This window comes from Scomber scombrus, chromosome 19, assembly GCF_963691925.1.
Source record: "Scomber scombrus chromosome 19, fScoSco1.1, whole genome shotgun sequence".
Taxonomy (NCBI): Eukaryota; Metazoa; Chordata; class Actinopteri; order Scombriformes; family Scombridae; genus Scomber; species Scomber scombrus.
Window position 1 is genome coordinate 27,214,247 of NC_084988.1, and position 27,899 is coordinate 27,242,145.

The following is a 27,899-nucleotide window of genomic DNA, read 5'->3' on the forward strand; positions in this document are numbered from 1 at the left end:
GATTAGGTGTGAGGTGAGATGTGAGGTGTGGGGTGTGATGTCAGCTGTTGGTTTTATTGGAGCGCGTCTGAATCCCAAAGTTGCAGTTTCTAGTCGGCACCATATTTTCTGTTTGGAGCAAAGGAGCTTCCAAATAAGGAGTGTTGGGTGTTTCCTTTCATGTTCAAGCTAACGGTAACATACTGGGAACACAGAGTGCTGCACACTTGTGCTGACATCAGCTACTTTAACTAAATGATGATAACAGGGCAGGTGTCATAATCAAGTAAGATTAAACTTGTTGAAATATTGGAACAATAGTCCAACTCAGTGTGAGTCCCAGAACCCTTTAGAGGAGCAGGTGAGAAAACTGTCAATCACAGCTGTCAATCAACACCCACACAACAATGTGTCCTGCACTCACATTACCTCAAACCCAAGTGTACTCAAGCACGGTTACCTCCCACACATTGCGCAAAAAACATATAGACAGTTTACTCTCATAAAACATGCACAGGTGTGTGTTGGCGTGCTGTGCGCCGGTAAAACACAACACAGCCGATCAATTAACACAACACACTATGATTAAAAAGTGCCAGCTTGTTCTTCTGAGTCATGCCTGTGTAGTATGCAGTACTACATACTTGTATAAAAAGACTCTAGTAAAAGCAGACGTCCTGATTCAACTCTTTACTCCAGTAAAAGTAAGACTGAGTTTAATGACTTAGAAGTCGCCAAATGACTTTAATGAATTTCGTTAGTTTATATAATGATTAGTAAAATATTACTTTTATGAAGGTCACAGTCACAGACAATAAACTTAGCATTTCATAATTGTGGTAGCAGCGGTGCAGCAGATGTAATGAAGTCCACGCAGCACGCTGGATGCAAACTAATATTAAGCCTTTAGCCTATTCATTATAATGTCGATGGACATAAATTGAGTTCTTTTGCCTTATTAATGATAAAATAATACACAAAAAATGGTTGGATTGGGAACCCATACATACATAATGTATCCGCGTTGCATTGAGTGTTGCTTGAAATGACCAGGGCTCAGCTAGTGTTGCCTTTTAAAAATCGTCGATTTCCCAGGATTCCCTGGAAAATTGGCTTCTTTTCCAGGGATTTAAAATGTTTTATTTTCGGGAAAAATATGAATCCCTAGTGCGCATGCGTGACCAAGTGTACCGTGCCTAAGCACACCTCTTCCAAGCATACTGGGCCAGGGAAGTGTACCGTACTCAAGCACGGTACACTTGCACTCACACTAGCCAAATAATCCGGATTTTAGGGGGCAAACGTGCTTGGGCACGGTACGATTGCCTAGTGTGAGTACGCCTTTAGTCTGCAAATCTTATTAATGGAGCAATAACTTCCAAAATGATAACCAGCACACTTATAAGAGGGCCTGAATTTAGAGATTGAGACTACAGTGACCATAAATCATTTTTCACACAGTATTTCTAGAGAGAAGTTTACCCTTTTATGAATGGGAGTCAATTACTACCAGGGAGTCTTTGGAGCTAACATTTAGTGGCTGTCAATGGAACTGCACTTCAACGTATTTCTGCATTAGCTTCAGCGTCTGTGGTAGTTCCTGCTTGTTTTAATGAGGACAGTTTACTGTCCTCATTAAAATTTTATATTTTATATTTTATATTTTTGTCAAAGTTCAGTGGGTCAGCAAAGTCTGGGATCCTCCTCTGTGGATCACAAATATCCACAACAAGTTTCATGGTAATCTTGCCAATAGGTGTTGAATTATCTTGCTCTGGACTGATGTGTTGGACAAACAATCGACCACCTGAGTAGATGACCAACATCATCATCCCTCTGCTACTGGAACAGGAAGGAAAAAAGAATATTTCTGAATAGTTAATCCAGCTACTGTGGCGCAACACAGTACAACCATTGTTTTATTTTTTCTTCACACAACTCTGTTGCAATCACTGTTATGTTGACCAAAGAGCAAATGCAATAGCAGGCAAAGTCATGTCCAAACAATAGACCTTTCCCCCTGTGTATCTACTGTCAGCAGGACAGATTCCACAGGATCCAACTGACTTTGTTTCAAATTCAAATGGCCGTGACAGAGACTCAAACCAAATACACACACACATGTGCGCACACAGTGTTGCACTTATTTCAATGTTTTATGTACTTTGTATTTTTGCAACACAACGCATAAAGTTGAGCTGTTGATTGACAGGCAGATTGTAGATGTTTAACAGGAGGAGGCGTGTTAGCAGCATTTAGGACAGAATAAATCTCTCGCTCAATGTGAGATTCTCTCCACTGTCTGACAGATTCTCACTCCTCACCTCCTCCTCTTTCTTCTCTCCACCCCTCAGCCCCACAGAGGCAAGCTTTGGATCAGCTCGCACAGCTAATCTAAATACTGCAGGAGCCAAAGCCTGCAGCTCTGACTTCAGGTCAACATTAGAGGCTTTTACCTGGAGACAGCCATAATTTAGTCCAGAGAAGTGTGTAGACATAGAAGTCGCCATGGTTGACAGCATGGACTATGAGAAGCAGCAGAAGCGCTACTGCATCCGCGGCAAACATGTAATCATCATCTGTGTGACGGTGGTGGTGTGCTCTTTGGCAGTGGGCCTTGGGGTGGGCCTCTCTGGGTCTGACACCACCACCCCTACCTCCCCTACTACAGCTCCCACAGCAGAGCCTACACAGCCCCCTCCATCTGGCAGAGGCCCCTGTAAGCCTTCCTCTGACTCCAGCGGGGACTGGAAGAATTTCCGTCTGCCCAACTACGTGATCCCGACCCACTATGACCTGCACCTGGAGCCGGATCTGGTCGATGACACCTACACGGGCACTGTGGACATCCATCTTAAGGTCACCAAGCCCACTCGCCATCTGTGGCTCCACATCAGGGAGACGTTTGTCAGTGCCATGCCCAGGCTGAAGAGCCAAGGGGGACAGGAGCTATCTGTAAAAAGCTGCTTTGAGTACAAACCTCAGGAGTATGTGGTGGTGGAGGCCACAGAGGTGCTGCCTGTCACCAGCCCAGAAGAGGTGTACATTCTTAGTCTGGATTTCCAGGGGTGGCTCAATGGCTCTGTGGTGGGATTCTACAGGGTCATCTACACTGAGGGTGGAGTCACCAAGTAAGTTGTTTAATGGGATTTGAATCTGTCATAACCAACATGCAAATAACTCATATGCTTGTTATTAAAAGAAAGCAAAGTGGTATGTAGACAGAACACAGCTTTAGTCTAAGACTTTATTACACCTCAGAATATTTGAACTCACTCTAAGCAGCATATGAAAATGAATTGGTTTTGAAACAAAGGATATATTTAATTGTTCATGAATGTATCTGTCGATCTATAATTAGTATATAAACACACACAGTGGATGAAGACATAATCATATTCATATACATTACAATAATGTAACTAGTGTAGACAATCTAAACTTAAAAGGGAGAAAATAACAAACAGAAAGAAAACAAAAATGACTCTAATTTGACAAAAAGTTTCTTTTACTGTCTACCTGCAAGTTGCAGAGATGTGGTTGAAAGCTCTGGAGAAGCTTGAGTCGAGATTTTTTTTTTTTGTCAAACTGTTGTTTCTGCTCAACTAAAATAATATTTTATTTCTAGAGCAATCTACTGATGCACTGGGTGAATATATATTGATTGGATAATCACTTAGCATCTTCTGGCTACGTCATGAAATAATGATATGATTTCAGATTCAGTTTTTTGTCCCAAAATTCAGCCATCAGATTTATTGGCATCTTCACCAGCATTTGAAATAATGTTTTGGGGGATCAAACTATGCTTGACTGTACATCGCTGAGAGAGATTGTCCTATGAAAACCACATTCAAGAACAATTTAAAAAAAAAAAAATGACAATGCACTTTTACAAATAATTGAATGTGTTTTGATTTTGTTTATCATTTTCCTTATATCCTAAGTATGAATTTCATCTTATACAGGTGTAAATGATTAGTGAAAGGTATCCCGTGATTGTCACCTGACAGTCACAATCGTGGATCAGCTGGTGGGGACATTAAAATACCAGCCACCATTCAGGGTTCAGTATGCCTCAATTAAAACAGTTTGTATAAAGTGTGTACCCCAACACACACCTGCTTTTACCTCCACATATCACAGTCATATCCAGCTTTAATGTAAGTAACAAACAATGCAAATAGCCTACTGTGGTTTACTGGAGGTCATGCCTATGTTTTCTATAGTCCTATGTTCCCTCATTTCTAAGAAATGTTCCTCCTATAAAAATAAGGCCCTATGTTCCCACAGCCTTATGTTCCCTCAATGGTTTTCCACCATATTAGGCCCTATGTTTCCTCTGGCCTACATTCCCACAGCACAGGTATGGCCATTCCCTAATGCACATAATGTGTTGTTGCCCCCCCTTAACCCCTTAATCTTGAGATATCACGCTAACAAGAATGGGCGGGATGGACATAGTGTACAGTACATACATAGGGACAACCTGAAAACTGCCATGACTATCGCTGGCAGAGAAGGATCATTTCTCTACGCTATTTTTTTTTTCCATCTATGAAAATGCTTGAAAGACAGGTGAAATTCTTTATTTTATTATTAAACTGAGGGAATATAGTCTGATCATGTAAATGACAGGATGCAGCTCTGAAGATTGAAAAAACAGCAGCACAGTTTTTCATTATCATAATATAAAAGTCATGAGAATTTGTTCTTGGCCTTTTCGAGAAAACAATCCTGATCCATGACAACTGAACAAGAATCATCTACTGATGAAGTGTGAAACATTTGGAAGCTCCAGGAAGAGTTAGTGTTGGGACTGTTTTGTCAAACTATAAAATTCTACTTTCATCAAGAACAAATAGCTTCTGGTCCTGTTTCATTAAATCTTTGCTCACTTCCTTTGAGTTAATAAGTTATAGCCTATTGTTTAAAGTGATGCACTGTCCAGAATTAAGTAGGAGTAACAAACACTCATCTGCTCTGTACTTGTTGTGTGCGCCTTCACTGAGAGCAGCTGTGTCCTGTCAATTACAATGGATTCCAATGGTGACACATGTTTAAACTGCAAGAAATAAATGATCACAACATACTTAGAAACCTCTCAAACCACTCCAGAGACACAATCCACTTCTGTCCTGCTGTGCTGGGCTCTATGTACGTATTCAAACATTCATTGGCTAAATACATAACCTCATATACACTCAGCATGGGAACGGTCAGCAGAGATTACTTTGCAGGAGTGGGTTGAGAAGTTTTTGGCATCATCTTGCGGACATTAAAACTTAAAGTCTCCCCCGACTCAAAAATGTGTTTTTCTTGTACCTTCACTCGGATGTTGTTTTCTCCTCTCCTCCTCTCTCCTATGTATCTACTGAAAGAGGAATATTTCTCAGAGTTGATCTTAAATATTACTTTAATGCAAGCATGATTGTGACATCTCTAAAATGTATGGCCCAGAATGTAATTTACAATTGTGATGTGGAAGCTTGAAGTGTCCAGCGCACATAAAGTGAGAATGGACTTTTCCATGAAGCTGCCGTGGTTGAGTCCACTGGCTCCACAGAGTTTGGAACCTGACTCAAAGATGCTTTAATTTAAAGTAGGTAAGACGTTCCTCTGGGAAAAGGCTCAGTCAGGAGACCTAACTGTGATGGCAAACTGATACGATTTTCTTTTGTACGTTTTTAAAATGAAGTTTCTGGTTTCATACTCTATCTGCAATAATCTGTCTTTTATTTAATCACCAGAAAGATTGCTGCGACTGATCATGAGCCAACAGATGCCCGCAAGTCATTTCCCTGCTTCGATGAACCCAACAAGAAGGCTACTTACAAAGTCTCCATCACCCATGATGATCTTTACGGCGCTCTGTCTAACATGCCTGTTGAGGTAGGAATCAAGTCAGAAACACAAGTTCATCCACTCCTTTTTCTCCCAAATACTTTCTCTTGTAAAAGTGAAGGGTACTGTTTGAAAGGACAAACAATAAAGCATAAATCTAACCTATGTGTTGCTTGACCAAACATGTTTTTCAAATATTGTTATGTTAACATTTGAATTACATATTAGGCTATTTATTACACTATTTATTACAATAGCTAACAGCTAACACTACACTGACATACAAGACACTACATAGGTTATCTCCTTTCTTCTACATGGATCAGCTGGTGAGTTTTCTCACTTTTGCCCCGAGACATGTAGCTTTAGCCAAAGTCTTTTAGAATTATACAATCATGCGGAGCCTACATTTAAGGCCATTTGACAGGCTTCTATTAATCAGGTGGAAATATTAAAAAGTCAGTTAGATAAAGAGTTTCCAACCAAGTTTCCAGTGAGTTTGTGTAAATCAGATAGCTACCTACAGCAGTGGCAGTTGTCATTATTGCTACTTAAAAAAAAAAAGATCTATCAGAGCTCAATAACTGTGTGTTTTTAGTTCAGTTTTCTGCCCTTTTAAATCCTATTTTTATTAAGTTTATTCTGGTTTCTGAATTTTTCATTTTTTTGCCCCTATACTACATTTACAATAGAAGTGTTTTTTTTTGTTTCACAGCTATCACAATTACTGCTATGAATTCCTTATATGTACTGATATTTTGCCAATAAAACTGTTTATAATCCTATTGGACTCAGTATAGTTGCTGTAAGTGGAAAAAGCATAATTTCTCAAACTTTCCCATGGTTGAAGGAAAAAAGCAAAACAAAGAGAGGGGAACTGGGTTGGAGTGAACGCTCTGAATACTAAAAGCAGAGGAATCAATCTTGTGCCTCTGTTTTTGGGCCAGGGGATCCACCCAACTCTACAGACAGAGTGACATCCACATTAACCCATTATCCTTTTCCTCTCTCTAGGGAACACCTCAACAACTAGTTGGCAATAAAATGAGGACCTCCTTCGAGAAGTCGGTTCCAATGAGTACCTATTTGGTATGTTTTGCTGTGCACCAGTTCAGCTTTGTGGAAAGAACATCCGCCCGAGGAGTTCCTGTGAGTTTACCATCATGTGTAACTAGCAATACTATAACTTTACAATGAGAACTGTTGAAAAGATTTAAAATAGACGTAAGATTTATACTGTCAGACGAACACACACACACACACACACACACACACACACACACACATACACACACACACACACACACACACACACACACACACACACACACACACACACTTTTGAATTGACTTCCTTTGTCTTTGTAGTTGAGAATCTACACCCAGCCAAGTCAAAATAAAACAGCAGAGTATGCAGCTAACACGACCAAGGTCATCTTTGACTACTTTGAGGAGTACTTCAACATGACATACTCCATCACCAAACTGGGTATGTTCAGACAAACTCTTCAGTAATCTTTATCGACATCTTATCACTCTATGTTTATCAGGGAAGTGATTGAATCCCTCACCAAACTCTGTGATTTACATACTGCTATACTATTACTATACTATATTAATCCTTTCTGGTTACAGTACATATAATTGATCTTTTTTATTTGTTCCACCTTTGTGATCACGGTGAGACCTACTTTGTTTTTGGGATCACACTTAGAAGAACCATTCTAAAAGTTCCTGCTAGAGTATGTATGTTCTCAAATACACTCCCAGGATTTCCACACTGTTGCCTCAAGGTGCAACTGCCAACACAGCCACAGATCAGAATACTACCCCAGAAACAGTATCACTCATCCTTGGACTCAGCTGTCTAATGGTATTTACAGTAACACTTAACCCTGACATACTGTTCATATTATTACTCATAATTACTCTTTACACCGTCATCAGTCATTAATAAATGTTTGATTAATCCTTCTGTGAAGAAATACATTTACAATCACTGTTTTATGGTCCAGGAGAACTTTTATAGAATAGGATGAATACAACAACATGTTTCGATGCAAATTTATTATACAGGTCCAAATTTGTACATTTTCGTATATAAAAATGTGTATCAGCTGCACAAAAACTAAAAATGATAGCAACAACAATATAGGTATCCTAATATATATTTGGATATATATTTGTATATATCAATATTTGAGATTGACATATCAACAAATCCCTCCAAAAGTTGACAGAAGTTGATCATTCACATGTATTAAACACAGTTTAAATCACTGTATCACTGCTGCACAGTTAAAATATAAACCAGTGCATTCCTGCTGTTGTAGATTAACACGTCTAGATGGATGTTTTTCAGTGTAACTGGCAGAGTTTCATTGAGTCAATTACCTTTTGAAAAACAACACACATGCTTGTCTCTGGCTGATGGTCCTTATCACTGTGTGTGTTGTGTGTGTTCAACATGTAGCTACTACTCAAAGAGTTATAATAGAAATACAGAATACTTGGTGTTTAATCATTGTTACAAAACAAGCGTGTACACAGGCTTTATGCCAGGTGTATCTGCATTTCAATCAATCAATGTTTATTTGTATAGCGCCAAATCTCAACAAAGTTATCTCAAGGCACTTTACACATAGAGGAGGTCTAAACTGAACTCTTCAGGTTTTAATTTTAAAGAGACCCAACATTCCCACATGAGCAGCACTTAGCGACAATGGCAAGAAAAAACTCCCTTTTAACAGGAAGAAACCTCAGAACCAGGCTCAAAGTGGGAGAACATCTGCCTCGACCGGTTGGGGTAGAGAGGAGAGAGAGGAGGAATAGGAGAGAGAGAGAAGCACATAGAAAATAAACATTGAAGCTAGAAGGTCCAGGACTGGAATCTGTCATCCGGACGTCTACAGGCCCAGATTACTTGTGAGACGAGAAAGCACAGACAACTCCGGGGAAGAAGATTTAGATACATATAGGAGGCTGATTGACTGGTGAGGTAACAGGTTACTAACAGATTGTGTCAGGTTGTCTACATAAGGAGCAGAGCCACTTGCTCATGCCAGTTCAGCCTCATGTCCCAGATCAGTAACACTGACCCTTTAATTTGCTGACAACAGTTTCAGATTTCACTCTCGTCTTGTAATGTGCAGGGACTGAAATCTTATATCTATATGTAATGAATCACATGTACCTGTATGTGGACCAAAATAGATATTAAACAAGTTAAAATTGGGGGAAACAGTGAGCAAATTCACAATAAATTAGAGACACGGGTACACAACAAAATTTATTTAAAAGGAAATACATTCTGGAATCCTTGGGGAACATAGATTTTTTTTTATTTTAAAAATAAAAGTAGATCTATAAAGTAGAGAGCTTACAGTAAAATTGATTTTTTTCAGGCATTGACTCCTTTATTTGATAGTTGCCAGACAGGAAATAATGGGAGAGGGGGGGGGGGGGGGGGGGGGGGGGGGGGGGGTGACATGCAGCACAGGCTCTCTGGCCGGGACTCGAACCAGGGTTCACTGCGTACGCGGCATGCGCTCCAACCACTCGACCACCTGCGCGCGCAAAAAAAAAAAAAAGCTAATTTATCCTTCCAAATAAATCCATACATGGACAGTGTTGCAACTGGGACAATTAGATTCTATGGAGAGAGATTAGAATGAACAGTAGAGTTATCTACAAGGTCATTAGAGTTAATAGGGAAGTTATTCAATCCCTGCTTACTTACATGAAATCTGTGAGGAAGCAGACAGCCTAACGTATCAAGTTGCTGAGACTGCTACAGCAGTGTCATGTAAGTGCTCATCGTGTCTTTCCCAGAACAACCTCCCAAACAGATAAACATACACTAAAGTGCTACGTAAAAATTGTGGTTATCTGTCTTGTAAATTTTCGAATTCCTTCTAATTAGAATAAATTGTATCATCTTACAAAAATTGAAGTATGTTAGGGTGAATTTAGGGTGTGGAGTATTTGATCTTATTTATAATTAAAAACCAACAGGTTAAAAAGATTATAATAAAAATACAGGCCTCAATGTACAAGCTCAGTGCAACAAAATAGAGTACACCTGTGACTAATTTGAACCAATTTGAAGAACATGTGAACGCCCCAAATCACAGCAAAAGTATTTTCAAGGCACTTTACACATAGAGCAGGTCTAGACTGTGCTCTTTAATTTAATTTAAAGAGACCCAACATTTCCACATGACTGCCTGAACAATGAAGAAATCAGATTGAGAGACTTCATAGCTGTCAATAGACTGCTGAACAGAGACCATAACACAGTTGCAGCAGTGGTTAAGAGGTAAGGTACAGGAGGACCTATCCTGCCAATAAAGAAGGTGCAGTGGCCGTCGTTGAAAAGTGGCAGCATGCACAATTCACTATTTACGCATCCTTGTATTGACATCCTTGGCAGGCAAGTGGTCCTGATTTCTCACAAGGATTATCTGTGGAAATTTGGTGTTTCAGTGACAGTGTGAAGCTCAGATGGTGTGAAAGATAATGCATGAACGCAGCATCTATGGACAATGTTCAAGAAGTAAACCATCACTCACAAAATGGCACAAAACTGCAAGATTAAACTTTACCAAAGAATACGAAAATCATATTTGGAGTGGGTTTGGCCAGGACTACAACAGTGACTGCATAGTGCTGATTTTGAAACATGGAGGTGGGATGGTGCTGATATGAAGCTGCTGTAGTGGAGATGACATTTATAGATGTGAACACTGTGAATGCAAGTTCAAATACCCAAATACTAGAATGAAATGATGATCCCAGTCTCACGATGGTTGAAAAGAGAGGAATTTTCCCAACACATTGCATAAATCACATAAGAGTTTTTAGAGAAGAAAAAAGTTAAAACTATGACCTGGCCAAGTATTTCCCCTGACCTGAATCCAATAGAACACCTTTAGTCTATTTTAAAGAGGAAGGTAGTGGAACACAATCAGTCCAGCAAAGAGCAGCTGAATATAATAATCTGTTAGGAAGATTTGAGCAAGACTGGTCTCCATGCCCAGGAGAATAAATCAACAGAGACAGAGGTAGACATACCTAATATTGAAAAAATAAAACAACAGAGTTTCATTAATGAAGGGTGTGCAGTCCCTGGTTTTGTTATATATTTAACACATTTTCAAGGAACCATAAATATTCCTTTCATGGTCAGTATTCTGTATGATACAATCTAACAGTTCGTCACTATCTCCCGGTCTAAATGAGTAAAGTCATGCAATAAAACATATGATAAGCTGTTACTTAAAAGCACTCTCTGTTATGTTTTGATCCAGATAAGATAGCCATCCCTGACTTTGGTACTGGTGCAATGGAAAACTGGGGCCTCATCACCTACAGGGAGACCAACCTGCTATACGATGAGAACCAGTCATCCTCTTACAACAAGCAGCGAGTGGCCAGTGTTATCGCCCACGAGCTGGTTCACCAGGTACCACACAACCCACAAAAAAGTTTTATGTATATCAAATGAGCTTCATAAATATGCTGTATATATGTTAGTAATAAGTAAGAGATGAAGATCTGAAGAAGGGGCAGTCAACAGTCAGTAGCAAACATACATTACATTGTCATCAGCATACAGAGACACCTGATAATCAGTACTGTAGTAGTAACTGAAGGATCCAGCTCAGATAAAGTGATTGCCTGGGCCAGTTTTCATCTTCAAACAATGAAGATCTTCAAACAATGAAGATGAAAACTGCGTAAACTGTGGTAAACAGTCACATTTAGGATCACTAGGGGTAGTGAAAACATGAACAGTAAAAACGACCATGGCATTGGGATTAGAGTAAAGACAAGTTATATATAGGGCGGTAGTGGTGGCAACAGTGGAGCCCATGATGATCAAGAGTCAAGCATCCATTCTTCATCTTTGAGCTAGTACAGGAAGGATAATCTAAGATTTTCAAAGTCAGGCAGCTGTTGTAACCAGATGTTGAGGTGAGTGGAGGCATGACTTATAGGGTCCAGCGGAAGTCGCTGTGGAAATAGAAACAGCTGTGGCCAGTGAAAGGAGTCATTGTCTTTGGTATAGTAATGTCAGAGCAAGAAAGTAGACTTGTACACAGGAGGTTCTACTGGGAAACAAGACTTAACAGCACAGGCCAGCTGTGATAGATCAGCCTGAGGTAAACAGGTTAGAAAGCTGTGGTTTCTGATATTGGTGGCAGCAGCTTAAAACAGTTAAAATATTTTAATATGTTAAAACATATAGATTAAACATAAAGATAAAATAACCAGGGTCTAAAAGTATATCAATTAAAAATGTGGCAGATCAGAAAGTGCTTTCATGTTACATTCTGGAATGTGTCAACTTTATGTATCTTGTTGTTTAATTTGGAGGACAGCCATTTATATAAGGATAGCTTACTGGGTTTTTTTTGGCAATGGTATGATGCTTATCTTTATTTCACACAGGGATGGAATGACGTGTTATAGACAATTAAATGTTAACAGAAAGAGTACAGAGTTCACTATTGTAAATCCCCTCTGTGCTATTATTCAAGCTTTAATGATGCATGATCCAGAATCTGGGAACATTTCTCTGCAGGATATCAGCTGTTTTATTGTGATGGGAGATAAGAGACCTTGAGGCAGTCAATAAAGTTTTATGAACTTTTCAAAGTTACGGGAATGAGGCATCATTGAATATGATGTATGAACAACTGCAAGCTTCTCACAACAACTGAACATTAACTTTTATAGGATGAATGAAATATTGTATGCATGTATAGTATGCTAGATAGGATTACCAAAGAGGGCCCCTGCTGAGTCAGGGCCTGACTCAAACTTAAAGGCCCTGATGCAGGCCCCAAGTTTATTGTCTAGTTGTGGTAATGATTAATTTCAGTATTTTACTGTAGTAGATCACATAATGATTGTAACTGAATGTCCATTTCCACAGCATTAATTCCATCAGTACGACTACAGTTATGTCATACTCACCACTCTACTGCTTTCGCTCACTCCTTTTTCCCCCCAAAATGCTGTTTTCATTCACTAATTCATTTATATAATTTCTCGTCTCATGTTTGAGTGCTATGAAGTTGCCATCAATGAAATTCATCAATCATCACATGAATGTAGTTGCTAGTCCTTTACAACTTGTCTGTGTACTCCTTTTCCTTTGTTTGGGTCCTAGAAACTCATAGTAAATGTCTCTTCACAGTGGTTTGGGAACATTGTGACTATGGATTGGTGGGATGACCTCTGGCTTAATGAGGGTTTTGCCAGTTTCTTTGAGTACATTGGTGTGGAGAAAGCTGAGCCCAGTTGGGGCATGGTGAGTTCCCAAATCTGCATTACACTATCACAATGAAGACGTGTCACTTTGAGGACTATTCTGAAACTCTGTATTGCCTCTTCGGTGTACAGCGAGACATCATGATCATTAGTGATGTGCTTCCTGTCATGGTGGATGACGCTCTGCTCTCCTCTCACCCGATCATTGTGAATGTGTCGACCCCAGCAGAGATCACCTCCGTGTTTGATGCCATATCATATAGCAAGGTATGACCACCAATTGTATCATTGCTAATGAATACATGCTACATTTTTGCTTCCATGGAGACAATAACATATACATTTCATTACCCACATAAAACAGACCAAATGTATCAAGTATCATGCAGCAGAAAAACAATAAACATACTTCTACATTTTCCAGGGAGCGTCTATCCTCAGAATGCTGGAGAGCTGGATGGGTAAAGACATGTTCAGAGATGGCTGTAGAGTAAGTCAGAGTCAGTCCTCTCTTATCCAACATAGTAAGCGATCTAAGTGAAGTATGAATTGTTTTAGGATTTTGGGTCAGAAAGTGAATCATGTTCCTCAATGTTCTATCAATAAAGCTTCAATGTTTCCAGCAACTAATTAATAAAAGCCTGTCTTTCTTTTTCCAACAGAAATATTTAAAAGACTACTACTTTCAGAATGCCAAAACAGCCAACTTCTGGGCATCTATGGCCGAGGTATGTTTCAGCTTACATCCTTTCAAAGCCAGAAAACCATTTTATTGATTAGATGAACTGTTGTGTTCATGTTCTCCTCTCTCTGCTCAGGTGAGTGGGTTGCCTGTTGAGCAGGTAATGGACACATGGACCAAACAGATGGGTTATCCTGTGCTAGACCTATCTGTCTCAGACACGAATGCCAAACTCATCCAAAAGCGTTTCCTCCTGGATCCCAACGCTGATGCCACCCAACCTCCTACACCTCTTGGGTCAGGGATACAAAGAATATTAAAACTCTTATTTTACTGGATAAATTCTCAGAGCTGGTTGAAGTGGATAAAGATGGTATTTCCATAGTTTGGCTTAGTCAAACAATCTATAAAACCCAATAACTGCCGAATACACAGCAGCATTAGAGGTAGTTGCTCATTAATTTGATCTAATAATTACAAATATGTTATTAGGGCCCTTATCAAACCAAGAACCAACTGAGAATAAAAGATTATCTGAGTGTGAGCAATGAGACTCATTTATTAAGTCACTCAATCCTACTAACAGCAAAATGTAGAAGTAATTTTAAAGAGCAACTCTCAAGTGACATGATTGATCACATGAGGGAATTGCCAGTTAGAGATATGAATATGATGATATAACTATGATATTTAGGCCAATCAGATGGAGAACAGAGTTTGTACTCTGAACCAACTTAATACACCTCTGCAGCTCTCTGACATTTAACAGCACTTTGCACTTAGAAGTATCTTGATAATAATTTTTATACTGATGTTTAAATAAGTGAAAAAGATTTTCAGTTGGATTGTTTATACTTATATTTAATAGTGCATTAACAACATCAATGTGTTTTTGTTACAGCTACAAGTGGACCATTCCAGTCACATGGCACTCTGTGAAGAGTGACAAGGATGCTGTGACTATGTTTGACAAGAGCAGCACAGGTAGTATTCTCAACTTCAGAAGTGTGTAGTCATCTTCAAAACATTCAAAATAATCAAAAATATGTACTCAACACTCTGCTGTTAAACCAGCTATTATTATTTATCATCTTTCTCTCATCATCATAGTGATGTAATGAAAGATTATAGAAGTAAGAATGAAGTTGAATGAAGTAGTTGAAATGAAGAAGTATATAAAGAAGTGAGAATAAAATTGTTAATGTATAATTGTATTATTCAACACTTTATTTTCCTGTTATTTTTACATTTTTATTTTATTATTTTCCAGGTCAGACACTTTAAATGTGATAGTACAAACAAATAGATTTTCTCTGTCACTCACACTGATCTGTGCTGTTTTTCAGAGCATGTTATCAGTGGCTACTCGCCTGCTGTGGACGGCCTGCTGAAGGTCAACAATGATCACGTTGGATTCTACAGAGTCAACCATGATGACTCCATGTGGAACATTATCAGCCAACAGCTTCAAAGCAACCACACGGTAAGGCTGTGTGATATGACCATATAATGTATATCATGTGATGATAGAAAAATGGATATCATTTCATATTTTGCTTTATCATTTCTTTCAGAATGTGGCAAATCACACTCTTTATGACAATATTTTGTATCATTTGGAGTCTGTCTATCTTTTGCACAGATTACATCAATGAAATCTTGGCTTTTTACTCGCAAAGCTTTCAGAAACAATAAAGTGTAATTCTTAGAAGGTCTTTTAGTACAAACAAATGCTGAGCAAGACTTTTTTAGATGACCAAATCACATAACAGGAGTATGATGTATTTTCAGAGTTAAATTGATGTACACGGTCGCCCATAAAGTAGGAATAATTTAGTTGTCAGACACATTCCTCTTTTTATTTTCTATTTATACACATCAGTAATCACCTTTGACCAGGTATAATGAGATTGATCAATACCATTTTGAGAATATATACACTTTATCTATTAAGAATAAATCACATGGAAAGAGGTCAAAAATATTTTATTCCAACTTTATTGGATTATTGGATTTATTGTATTTTGAGAAAAAAGTTGTTTTAAGACTGAAGTAATTAAAAAAGGTCATAAATTTAGTTTGAAAAAAAAGAAGCATAAAATACATGTTGTTATTGTATATAATATATTTTCATATTTTTTTCTCAAGTTATGACTTTTTATCATGACTTTTTTTTTAGGTTATGATTACTCTTGAAGTATCGCTTTTTAAATTAGAATTTTTAAAATTTGAAAACTTTGCTTTAATTGAATAATTGATCATTAAGTACTGTCTACCTACATTTAACAAATCTCAGATTCAAAACTGCCAGATGTACACATTATGTACAATAAGTCCAAAGCGCTGTAGCTTAGTCTTCTACCTACAATACTAATGTCATAGCACTGTAGATAGATATAAAGATAGATAGATATATATATAGATAGGTAGATATATATATAAAGATAGATAGATATATAGATAGATAGGTAGATATATATATAAAGATAGATAGATATATAGATAGATAGGTAGATATATATATATATATATATATATATATATATATATATATATATATATAGATATATAGATAGGTAGATATATAGATAGATAGATATATAGATAGATAGATAGATAGATAGATAGATAGATAGATAGGTAGGTAGGTAGATAGATAGATAGATATAGATAGATAGATAGATGGATGGATGGATGGATGGATGGATGGATGGATAGATAGATAGATAGGTAGGTAGGTAGATAGATAGATAGATAGATAGATAGATAGATAGATAGATAGATAGATAGATAGATAGATAGATAGATAGATAGATAGATAGATAGATAGATAGATAGATAGATAGGGCCAATCTTCAGAGAACTGACTGTTGTGTTCATCTGCAGTTTGACATCCTTTTCTTTTTGAACAGGAGTTTGATGCAGCTGATCGTACGAGCTACATTGATGATGTTTTTGCTCTCTCGAGGTAACATTTCAATCAAAACGGCACTGTACAAACATTCACATCAAAAATCATATACACTGACTTTAAATGCTGTTTCATGTCACTGTTCAGGGCAAATATCATTGATTACGGTAATGCCTTCAACCTCACCAAGTATCTAACAGATGAGACTGAATACATAGTGTGGGACCGTGTGGCCTCTTCTATCTCCTATGTTCGGGACATGCTGTCAAACAATGATAATCTCTACCCAAAGTTTCAGGTGAGAGAGCTGTTCATTCTTCTATGTGCTGATGTATCACATTTCAAATAGAAAAAAAACCCAGTTTGTTGCAAATGTATTAGAATTGTTGATAGAAAAATTGAATACAAGACTGAAGAAAAGACCAAGTTTAAAAGTCAAGTTACTTTTTAATTCTTGCAAGAAGGAGCAAATCAAAAATACACAACCATTAAACGATGGGCAAAATAGAAATGCTCACCAGGGCAGTCCTGACGAGCCGGTTTTATACTTAACACAAGTAACAAATCATTCTTGTAAACAATGTTATCAGGGCACCAGGTGCTGGGCTGTTTCCTCTCTGGAACCCTCCCCGTTCTTTCTCTCCGCAACCTTCACATTCTCTTAGTTAAAACAGTTCACAAACACAGGCTTGGAAATCTACTGCTTCTTTAACCCTTTAGCTTCGTGGCCTCTGCTCCACACTTGTGGAATGCAAAGTATAATCCATACACTTTTAATCATTTACTATAGTCATAAAAATAGTCACGCTAACCATTCTAATACACATTCTAATATAAAAGTACAATCAATGAATATAAGACATTAGTATTACTGGTTATAGGAACATAAAATGAATAAGACATTTGTATTTTCCCAACGATTGTCAACCAATCATGTCAGCAAAGTCAACAAAACCAAATGTCGGGGTTTTTTTGGTGTCATCAATTTATCCCCAAAGCATAAATGATCTTCAAATGGATTCAATCTGAACAGCATATGACACAGTCTATCTTTAGACCATAAATACATCTATAACAAGTCAATGATTTAATGATGTAGTGTGTTGTCCAAAGTCACACATTGTACTACAGGAGGCACTGGTGTTGGATATTAGGTGGGGTAGGATATTTATTTTAATAATAGCAACACAAACTACAGTAATAATAATAAAACACACTAAATGTATCAGTGATCTTGATAAGAGCTAGTACATAGTTGGATAAATAGAAGTAAGTCATCTCTGTATGTTTTCTGGTAATTGTTTAAATGCTTCTAACCAGGAACTTGATTCATAAAACAGTGTTTATGATCCATACCACCAGTGTATGTGTGCACAAATGCTGAAAATGACATGCACCAACAGTGTGCATGAATCAATGTATACATTCCCTTTATAAATCGGTCAACTTGAAAATGTGTGCATGTGGATGAAACCTCTTACGCTCCCACAATGAACCATAAACGATCAATACAAAAGTCTTCATGAATATTGATGTACATGTTGTTCCTGTGGAGAAGGACAAGTGACAAGTTGACAACCCAGTGTTGTACCTCCACCTTGTGGAAATATTATAATTTATAGTATTACTGAAATAAAATGTATTGAATATTCTGAATAAGGACTATTTTTTCGGTATGTATTCCTTTATATCCAACATCATTTATGACCCATAACAATATGTAGATATGTGAACTAGCTTGGTGATTTTGAACAAATCCAGTATCACTAACCACAGACTTGCTTCATCTGTTATATACGGTAGTAACATCTGCCTCCAGGGTTAAGAAACAAGAAACTGTCAGAAAAATGTTGATCCAAAAGCACATGAACTGTAAATGCATATAGCACACTGTAGACTGTGTCATTGGAGAATACAAACTGTTTTCATTATTAAGAATGTTGCTTTTTGTGTCTCTAGAAACTGTTCCGTGACCACGTTAAAGCAATTTCAACTCAGCTTGGATGGAATGATGTTGGAGGACAGACACAGAGGTACAGCAGGGACTAACACAACTTATTGTCACCTATTCATCACATTTTCATATTTAAGAAAACACATCAAATCTTTCCTTTGTCTACAATTCGAACAATTTGACTCAAACACAGTCCTCTGCAGTCTTTTATGTTAACCCATGTACAAACTGATTCTGTCATGTGACTATTGTTTGTTTTGCTTTGTCAGGTTACTGAGGGAGACTGTGCTCGGCATTGCTTGTCAGATGGGAGATCAAGACACTCTGACTGAAGCCTCTCGCATTTTTGACCAGTGGCTCAGTGGAAGGTACACAACATAAAACTCAACTCAGTCTAAACAATGAATTCTTTGAACCAGTATATAAAACCATTGTGCAGGTTTATAATGTGAAGTGAGCTTTAAAGTGATAAATATTAGCTTATAAAAATACATGAATCCTTATTCATCACATACTTCATTTCTTATTTAATTTCATACATACGGTTACTGTTAAAGGTATCTAATTTCTAATTTCATAAATAATCCTCCCAAACGACATGTTCATTACATGAAGTCAAATTTAAAAAATGTACAAGAAACCTTCATGAAGGTTTTATTGTGGGGATGTTAGATTAGTTGGTTTTAGAAATGATGTTTCAACAAAGAAGAATCAGTCAGAGACATTTGAAGATAGTGCTGTGAACCATGAAGGTCTGGTTGTATTGTCTTTTTATTATGAAACAGTGCTTAGAGTAGGTCCAGGAACTGTACACGTAATGTAACCAGTAGCTTCACATTAAAATGTCTTTATCGTTTGCAACGTAGCAGCGACGTAGCAGTGAATCTAAGGCTGCTGGTGTATCGATACGGCATGAAGAACTCAGGCACCGAGGCAAAGTGGAACGTAATGTTCGACAGGTACAAAACCACCTCTCTGGCTCAAGAGAAGGACAAGCTGCTGTATGGACTGGCATCTGTGGAGAATGTGGGACTTCTGCACAGGTAATCCAAACACCTTATCTTTACAGAATGGTTAAGATAATAACCAAACATATTTTTTATTACATCATTTTGGTTGTGATGAGATCCCACATGTGGTTTTTGTGGTGTACTGCTACAATGTGCGTCTTTGCCCATTAACCACACCTCAGACACACATCTGGGTATTATTGGGCTTCACTTAGCTTAGTTACCCAGACTTCCTGTAGGGAGAGGTCTACTAATGAATGTCTTCTTAGTTTAGGCTCAGTGTTGGACAGACTGCTACTATGTTGCTACTTAGAAGACACTTTTGGACTCTTCACTCTTAAAGGAACAGTCTCATATTTTGGGAAATACGCTTTCAATCTCAGCCAGAACCAGACATCAAATCAAACCAGAGTCACAGATTAACTTGAATTTAAAAAAAAGAATCTTATTTCGTGAAGGATAAAAATCATTAAGAGGAGTTGAGATGTTGAGAGAGTAAATATTCTGTCCAACAGGCTACTAGAGGCAACTAAAGATGAGGGAGTGGTGAGGAGTCAGGACCTGTTCACCGTGGTGAGATATGTATCCCTCAACCCACTGGGCCAGAGTATGGCCTGGGACTGGACCACACTCAACTGGGACTACTTGGTCAACAGGTGAGTGCATCAAGGTCTTTGAGCTGACAGTTATCAGTGGTTATATCTCATAGTTATGTGTTAAGTGGCCAGCCTCTATCTATTGTCTTACTGCTATATGATAAATGTGAAATAAATATTACATGAGAAACTACTTTAGGTTTTAGTTGAATTGAGTATGCTACCAGAATAAACTTGCCTTTTGATTTCTAGAGGCTTTTCTTCCAATTACCTACAATATCAAACAAGTAGAAATCCATCATGAGGGTGGTTGAAACATAGTTTGCTTCCACTTTAAAAATGACAGTGATCAGCTGTTTTAGAAATGTACAGAGTCTTAAAACTATGTACATATACTATATATTTGACCTCTTCAGTAGGAAGCAATGGGCATGTTCTTTCTCACTTGGCAAACCAGATGACACCCAACATGTCAAAGGAATGGAGTACTGCACTGTACTGTAGTGAAGTAATGTACCTGATGTAACTGCTGAATATCACATTTGAATCCTTTACCTTTACCCTTTTATTGCAAGCCTTAAAATAACTTTACAGTTCCTCCTTTAGACTTTGGCAGCAAGCTAACAAGTGCCATATGAACATTGTAGGGTGTGTATAGTGCATAACCTTCTGGACACAATATGTTGGGTTAAACAGTAACAGTTAGATTAAAGCTGTTTAGGAGATAAAATGACAACTGCTGTAACATCTGTTTGAAGTTACTGTCGATAAGGACAAAAGGCCGAGCAGCATGCTTCATAAACAGTGTTGTTCAGTAGAGATGGATAAAGATAAAATCCTTGAAAGGTTCAATGGTGAAGCAGGAAGCTCTAACTTCATGTTATTCTGTAGCTGCTGCTTTACACAGAGACCTTATAAAGACCAGAGGCCCATAGACAGAAAGTGTACATGTGCACAAATCTGAAAATGGCATGCACCAAAAAGTAATCCGATTTATAAAGATTCAATAATAATTATTATAATTATAATGATTATAGTTTTATTTATATAGTGCCTTTCACAGACCCAAGGATGCCTAACCCTTACATACAGAAACAAAACAAAACAAATGCAAATATTCATGAAAGTCAAAGTATTCATGAATATTGATGTACATGTGTTTTTTCTGCTGTACCAATTAGTCTCTCTGTCTTTAGACACCTGGCCAATCAGTGTCAAGAGTCAGGGACAGCCATGAGTGGTGGTTTAATGTTTTAGTACCCCATGTTTCAGAAGGTTTCATAAAAGATACGTGTAACCCTGAACAAACATGTGGATCATAAAGTCAGACAACTCTGTTTAGTTCTTCACCCTGCAGTGAGCCACTTCCTGTTTTTAAGTCAATATCTACAATACAATAAACACTGTATTCATTTATATTTACTTAAAGATCCATATATGCATAAATTGTTCATGACATTGTTCATTTGAGCAGCTGCTCGCTCCTCAGCTGAGCCTCTCCTCTGCACTCCGGTGAGATAACGCTGATGAAATACTGACCAGACTCTGATTTAAGATTTGGAGTTTGGCTTATGACTTTTCAAATTAAAAGATGATTATGGAATAGTTTTGGCTCACCACAAGCACAAGTATAGATAACACTGCTGGCTTGAATGTTTCTGATAATGTGGATTTATAATTAACTGGTGAAGTGAAATTAAATGTGTGAGAGGTTATTACACAATCTGGCTGCAATTCACCACCTCACCATCAGAGCCAATTTCCCCTGTCTGCATAATGTGTTTTATATGTTTTCTGGGTTGTTAGTGGTGTAAGCCTCTTTCACACCCAGTGGTTATAAATGACACCCAGAGCATGTTGTAGTGTGAAGAGCTGCTCTCAATTTATTGTAAAGGAACAAAACATATATATATATATATAAATATATATATACCATTTGTATCTTCTCACAGTGCAGAATATGCTGGGTTTGACTGGCAATGACACCTTCAGAAAGATGATAGTGATGCTGTTGTTGTATTTCACTGACCATGGTAATGTATTTTCTTTTCAACAGGTACACCATCAATGACAGGAACCTCGGTCGCCTGCTGACTCGAATCTCAACCACCTACAACACAGAGCTCCAGCTGTGGAAGGTTAGGACTGATCTTTCTTGGAAAAGAGTTTCAGTTGAATTTGTTAACTATTATGAGTTAGGTTAGCCATAGTACACAGTACACAGTAGAGAAATGAAGAGTTTCTATGGACAATTTTCACATTTTGAAACCTTGGCACATGTGTTTTTAGCACAGGTCACCTGTAGGGGGCCATAAGATTGAGGGACACTAGAAAGGAGGAAGATGTTTGTAATGCGTTTAAGACTCCCAGTCTACTTTATGAATGTATGAATGGGATAAAAGTCTCTTCCACTCATCCCTTTGCCAATATTTAACTGTTAAATAAACTACAATATAGACCTAAGTCTGCAGGTTGACTCTAGATGAGGCTTCTCAACCTTTTGTAATTTAAAGTCCACTTCTGATTGTTACAAAAATTCCAAGGACCACCCACCCAAATAAATGAGAAAATAACAAAACTAACAGATAATGACAAAAAAGGAGAACAAATAAAGTGGGCTGTAAACACATTCAGATTCAGATTCCTTTATTTGTCATTTTGATCTCCACATAAACACAAAATTACGTTTCACAAATCCACCAATTAGTAATTCAGTGTAAAACAAGACTGTAAAATGATAAGCTAATAAATTAGAGCACTAAATAAACTAAGATTACGCTAAAATAGAATAAAATAAGTAGTTTTAACAAATTACTAAAATATTTTTAGAAGAACAGTCTCATGTGCAGTTAAAAATTACAAACTTGTTATGCCACTGTCAGTGGTAAGGACCAACATTTGCACTCAGTGAGACACGTGGGCTTGAAGATGGCTAACAGGAATACTGTGCAGGTATGTGTGCAGGTATGACATCATGTAGTTAAGTAGTTAACAAAAGATATAAAGATATAAAGAAGTAGTAGAGACCTTCACGCTGGCACTAAAGGGACTCTAAGGATGTCTCCAGATCAGGTCAGTCCAGGCACATCAGATGAATATAGTGCAGGTATCAGCTGTGAGTATTATCCCATAAAAGTGGCAGCTGTGCCTCTATATATGTGTCCTACTGACATTCCAGAGATTCAGATTGAGACTCGAGCGAACAGTGCCTCACATATAATGATGGTTGTCGGGGTAACCTCCGCCAGCCTCCCATTGCTTTAAAAAAATAAACAGGATTTTTACATGAATGGCTTCAACACGATGCTAATGAACACTTTAAGTCTAGGTGTAGTAGTACTTATACAGCTGGGACTACTGAGTCTGGCAACAGCAGGTCTCACTGCAGTAAAACGTTTCCTCTTCTCTCTTCAGGAGAGCAGTGACTGCAGGAACACCAGCAGTCAGTGTCCTTACAGTTCTGCTGCATGTCTGTCTCCATCCATTGTTTTTCTTCTTCCAGCTGTTTTATTTCCTCTCTGTGTACTCTGGCTCAAATACACACACTTGGTCATTCAAAATGAAATAACTCCCAGTTTTCCTCATAATCCATCATTGCACATAGTTCTTGTCTTTGAAGTCAGTGCCAGTCAGCTTCATACATGTAAGCAAGCAGAGCAGATGAATATGTGGGTGGCTGTTTTATGCAGTTAGCCATAATGCTGCTACAGGCGGCTAGTTCCTGTGTTTACTTTTATTCAGACTCATAAACAAACTTTTGAAGCAATTCATGTAAAAAAAAAAAAAATCATGTTTATTTCAAAAGCAGTGTGAGGCTGCCGGAGGTTGTCCTGATAACCATCATTAAACATGAAAACAGCTGCAGAGAGCAAAGAGTCACAACTGCCACATTTACAGGAAACATATCCGATTGAAATGAACTGGAATGAACCTTTAGGACACTGACCACACAGTGTTGAGAGCGAGTGAACCTCAGCACCATAAAATAACTAAGTTGCAGTCACTAGTTTATATTAAGATCAGACAACAAGTGATGAGAGTTTGAGTTATAAAGAGATGATTTAGCTTTAAAGAGCTGTTCAGTAATGTTGAAGCTGAGAAGAGTTTGTCTAAAATTTCAATATTGTTCCTATAGAATATTTGCAGACTATACATAGACTCACTCATTTCTGCCACCAATGCCATCAATAAATCATGAAACAGTGAGAAACACATGGAGATTGTCATATCAATTGACCAAATAAAATACAGAATCAAATCAATAATTTAAATCTATTAACCCTTACACACTGTTTAGGTCAAATTTGACCAATTAAGACATGCAGACAGCTGTATAAACACCCCAAATGTCTTTTACTCTGAAATTTGATGACTTTTCCTAAAGTGGCCCAAAATGTACAAAAATGAAAATATATTTAATGTTATACTTTTATATAAGTGCTTATTTGTGTCCATTGAAGCTGTTCTGGGTCAAATTATCTCTGTATCTATTGACATGTGTTTTAGTGAAATGAATAGTTAATAGTTTTAATAAGATAGTAGTTATGAGGATTTCTTTTTATGATGTAGCAGTGAAGACTGATGGCTCTAATGGTTATACAATAAACTCCACACTTCCATAAAGTTATAAAATACATTTCCATCATTATTGCTATGTTATATTTTCATGTCTTAGGTAAAATAGGACATGATATTGTGTGATACTGTTTTTGGTGTAAAAGCTAAAAAAATACACTCTCTCTGCTCTCTGAAACATGAATCAAGGTTTAATCACATTTATTGATCAGTCAGATCCACTATTGATGCTTTCTAAACACATCTTTGCTTCAAAATGTGGTATAAACACTTTTTATGAGGGGATTCTTAGACCGGGTCAAAATTGACCCAGAACATACTGTGAGGGTGTAGAATATGAACAGTATGTAAGGGTTAAGAAAGCATTATCCCTAGTACACGGGTTGATATTAAATAAATCAAATGCAATAATATGTGTAACTATAATATACACATTTTGAAGCAGAGTGCATAATGTCACAATCCATGTGTTCTGGAACACAATAAAAGTTAACCTTGGTTAGATAAGTCAAGATACATATAGATTTTCTCATTTCCTGTGACATTGGACCATTTCAGACACTTTGTGCTCCTGCATCCAAACATAGACACTGTTAGAATCTAATATCATATTTATGAAAGAACTCAGCTTCATTCTCCTACACTTATGACATGACAAAAACCAGAAGTTAACTGAACTAATATATCATATCATATTTCAAAATGAAAAGCCAGAAACTGTCTAACTAATTGGTGAAAATGGCACTGATAGTTATACTTTTATTTGAAAACCCACTGTTGGTAACATTTCTTACACCCTCTAATGGCTGAAAAGGGGACAACATGTTTTAAAGTATATTGCGGGTAGAGGTTGACAGTTCATGTTCAGGCTTCTTGTAACATATTTCTACCTGCTGATTCTTATAGATGGAGAATTTCTTCAGTCTGACTCCGAATGCTGGTGCTGGAGAGATGCCCAGGAAACAGGCGCTGGAGACGGTGAAGAACAATATTGCATGGATCAAGAGCAATGAGAATGAGATCAGCGGGTGGCTGAACAGCAATGTTGCTGAGTAGTATGAGCATATAAAAGCCTCTGTAGATACTCCCAGTTTGTATTCTTTTTAAGGGCCAAATGAGGGAGCTGCTGATCTGACTCATTATTGGAAAAGAGAAAAACAATCAAAACAAATCAAAAACAAAACAAATGATGACGTTGATGCTCTTTTCTCTCGCTCTACTAACAATCATTTTCTGTTCATTTCTGCACTCATGCTGATGACCACAAGGATATATTTATATATTATTCAGCCCCTACTACTCCATGTACTTTATACATTTTATTTCTATTTCTTCAATATATTTTTGTAAAAGTTTAACTTATAAAGGAAATCTGAATTATTTGTTTTGTCACAAATGCAAATGTTTGTGTGATACACTCTTTTTTTTTATTGAATGAAATAGCTGTGGACTGCATGTGGGTGAAGCTGCATTATGTACTTTGGAGGTGACATGATCACAAAATGAGAGCCCTGTATTTTTATTTTTCATTGTAAACAATGTCTCAACAAAATGGAAATGTAGGATTGTAAACTTGTTGGAAATTGAATAAATACATTTTTATTAAAAATGACTTTGTGTTGTCTTTTTATTTTAGTTTTGCCTCATTAGAAGTAAAACCTAATGTAGGACTCACTGGCCTGTAGTTTGACAGCAGCACGGTGTGTTTTCCCATCAGTGTGTTATAAACACTCTGCCTACACTCCCCCAACATCTGGAGAACCTCTGGACAGTATTTACACTGAGGAACAATCCCTACAATATACTGATAATCTGGTTGATGTAAACTCAAACTACAACACAACATATGCTTCTATAATATAAATGAAAGTCCTCCTTCACTCAGATGTGTATTGCTTACTGTTCTCTTCTCTGTTTAGAATGATTTATGTGCACTTTGTTTTTCACATTCATGTACTGAAGGAACTTTCTCTGAGTTCGCCATATTGTGATTTGTGACATCACAGCTAGCTGGGAGCCAATCACAGTCACAGTTGAAAAATAATTTGATTATTATTATATTATCATTCAAAGATCGTCTTATATTGAAACAAATTTACATTTTAGAAAACTAATTTACAAGTGGCGAAACACTTTTTTTTATAGACATATACTTATGTATATATACCTATATATGTATGTATATGTGTGTACAACACTGAACAGAGTTTATTTCTTCTCTCTGCGCTTTCACAACTCATTTCTTACTGACTCTACAGACTAGGAGACAGAGCTGCAGTCTTACACACTTCTCTGCACTTCCACTAGAGCAGTTACCCACCCAATTACATATAGAGACTGTGTCTGTCCCCCAAACACCTAAACCAATTACATCAGCTGTAAATAGAAGAGGAGTTATTCACAAAAATCAACAAAATAAGAGAGTTAAATGTGGACTCTTAAACACTAGATCTCTCTCCTCTAAAGGTGTATTAATCAATGACCTAATCAGATTATCATATTGACTTATTCTGTCTTATTGAAACTTGGCTGCGTCAGGATGAATATGTCAGTGTAAATGAATCCACTCCTCCCAGTCATATTAATACTCACATCCCTCGAGACACTGGCCAAGGAGATGGAGTTTCAGCCATTTTTAACTCAGACCTAATAATCAATCCCAGACCTAAACTTACTTATAAATCATTTTAAAAGTCTTGTTCTAAAAGTAAAGAATTAATATGTGATTAACTGTGCTGTCTTGCAGAATGTGTTTATTACTATTGTTAAGAAGTTTATTGCGGTTACCTTGCCTTTGTCCATGTTAAGTAAGATGCAAGTTCTGGGTGAATATGTGACCGCTGCTTTGATCCTATAGGCCTGTGTGTCCTAAGGAATGCTCATGTTAACCACATTAAGGGGTCTGGTGGTCATCAGGTTCTTAACCTGTGTTAAGATAAGGTAAAGGTTTGGGGTCGGGCAAGACATGGTTAAGTGTTAGTTGATCATTTGATCACTAACTGACTCCACTTTCTTGTGTCCAGGGGGATGAGTGACCCTTGTGTGACATGACTTTGGGTAATAAGTATGC

At 37.4% G+C, this 27,899-nt stretch overlaps 1 protein-coding gene across 2 annotated transcripts; it reads left to right on the forward strand.

The window, feature by feature from the left end:
* Window positions 1-2,298: 2,298 nt before the first annotated feature.
* Window positions 2,299-26,376, forward strand: enpep (glutamyl aminopeptidase). Of its 2 annotated transcripts, none has more exons than XM_062439995.1 (20): window positions 2,299-3,110; window positions 5,730-5,871; window positions 6,838-6,972; window positions 7,192-7,312; window positions 11,133-11,287; window positions 13,028-13,141; window positions 13,234-13,368; window positions 13,526-13,591; window positions 13,764-13,829; window positions 13,920-14,080; window positions 14,685-14,767; window positions 15,130-15,266; window positions 16,696-16,751; window positions 16,842-16,992; window positions 18,654-18,727; window positions 18,918-19,016; window positions 19,515-19,691; window positions 20,174-20,314; window positions 22,311-22,392; window positions 25,736-26,376. In XM_062439995.1, the coding sequence occupies exons 1-20, from the start codon at window positions 2,488-2,490 to the stop codon at window positions 25,883-25,885; spliced, it is 2,868 nt and encodes a 955-aa protein (XP_062295979.1). In that variant the 5' UTR covers window positions 2,299-2,487; the 3' UTR covers window positions 25,886-26,376. The 2 variants fall into 2 exon arrangements, with proteins under 2 accessions (XP_062295979.1, XP_062295980.1); XM_062439996.1 differs by having other exon boundaries at window positions 19,518-19,691.
* The last annotated feature ends 1,523 nt before the right edge of the window (window positions 26,377-27,899 follow it).

Excerpts from the sequence above, each read along its gene's own strand:
- enpep (XM_062439995.1), top strand. The coding sequence starts at position 2,488 with ATGGTTGACAGCATGGACTATGAGAAGCAGCAGAAGCGCTACTGCATC. Across the intron at positions 18,728-18,917 it reads GTTGGAGGACAGACACAGAG|GTTACTGAGGGAGACTGTGC; the intron begins GTACAGCAGGGA and ends TTGCTTTGTCAG. Across the intron at positions 22,393-25,735 it reads CAGAGCTCCAGCTGTGGAAG|ATGGAGAATTTCTTCAGTCT; the intron begins GTTAGGACTGAT and ends TGATTCTTATAG.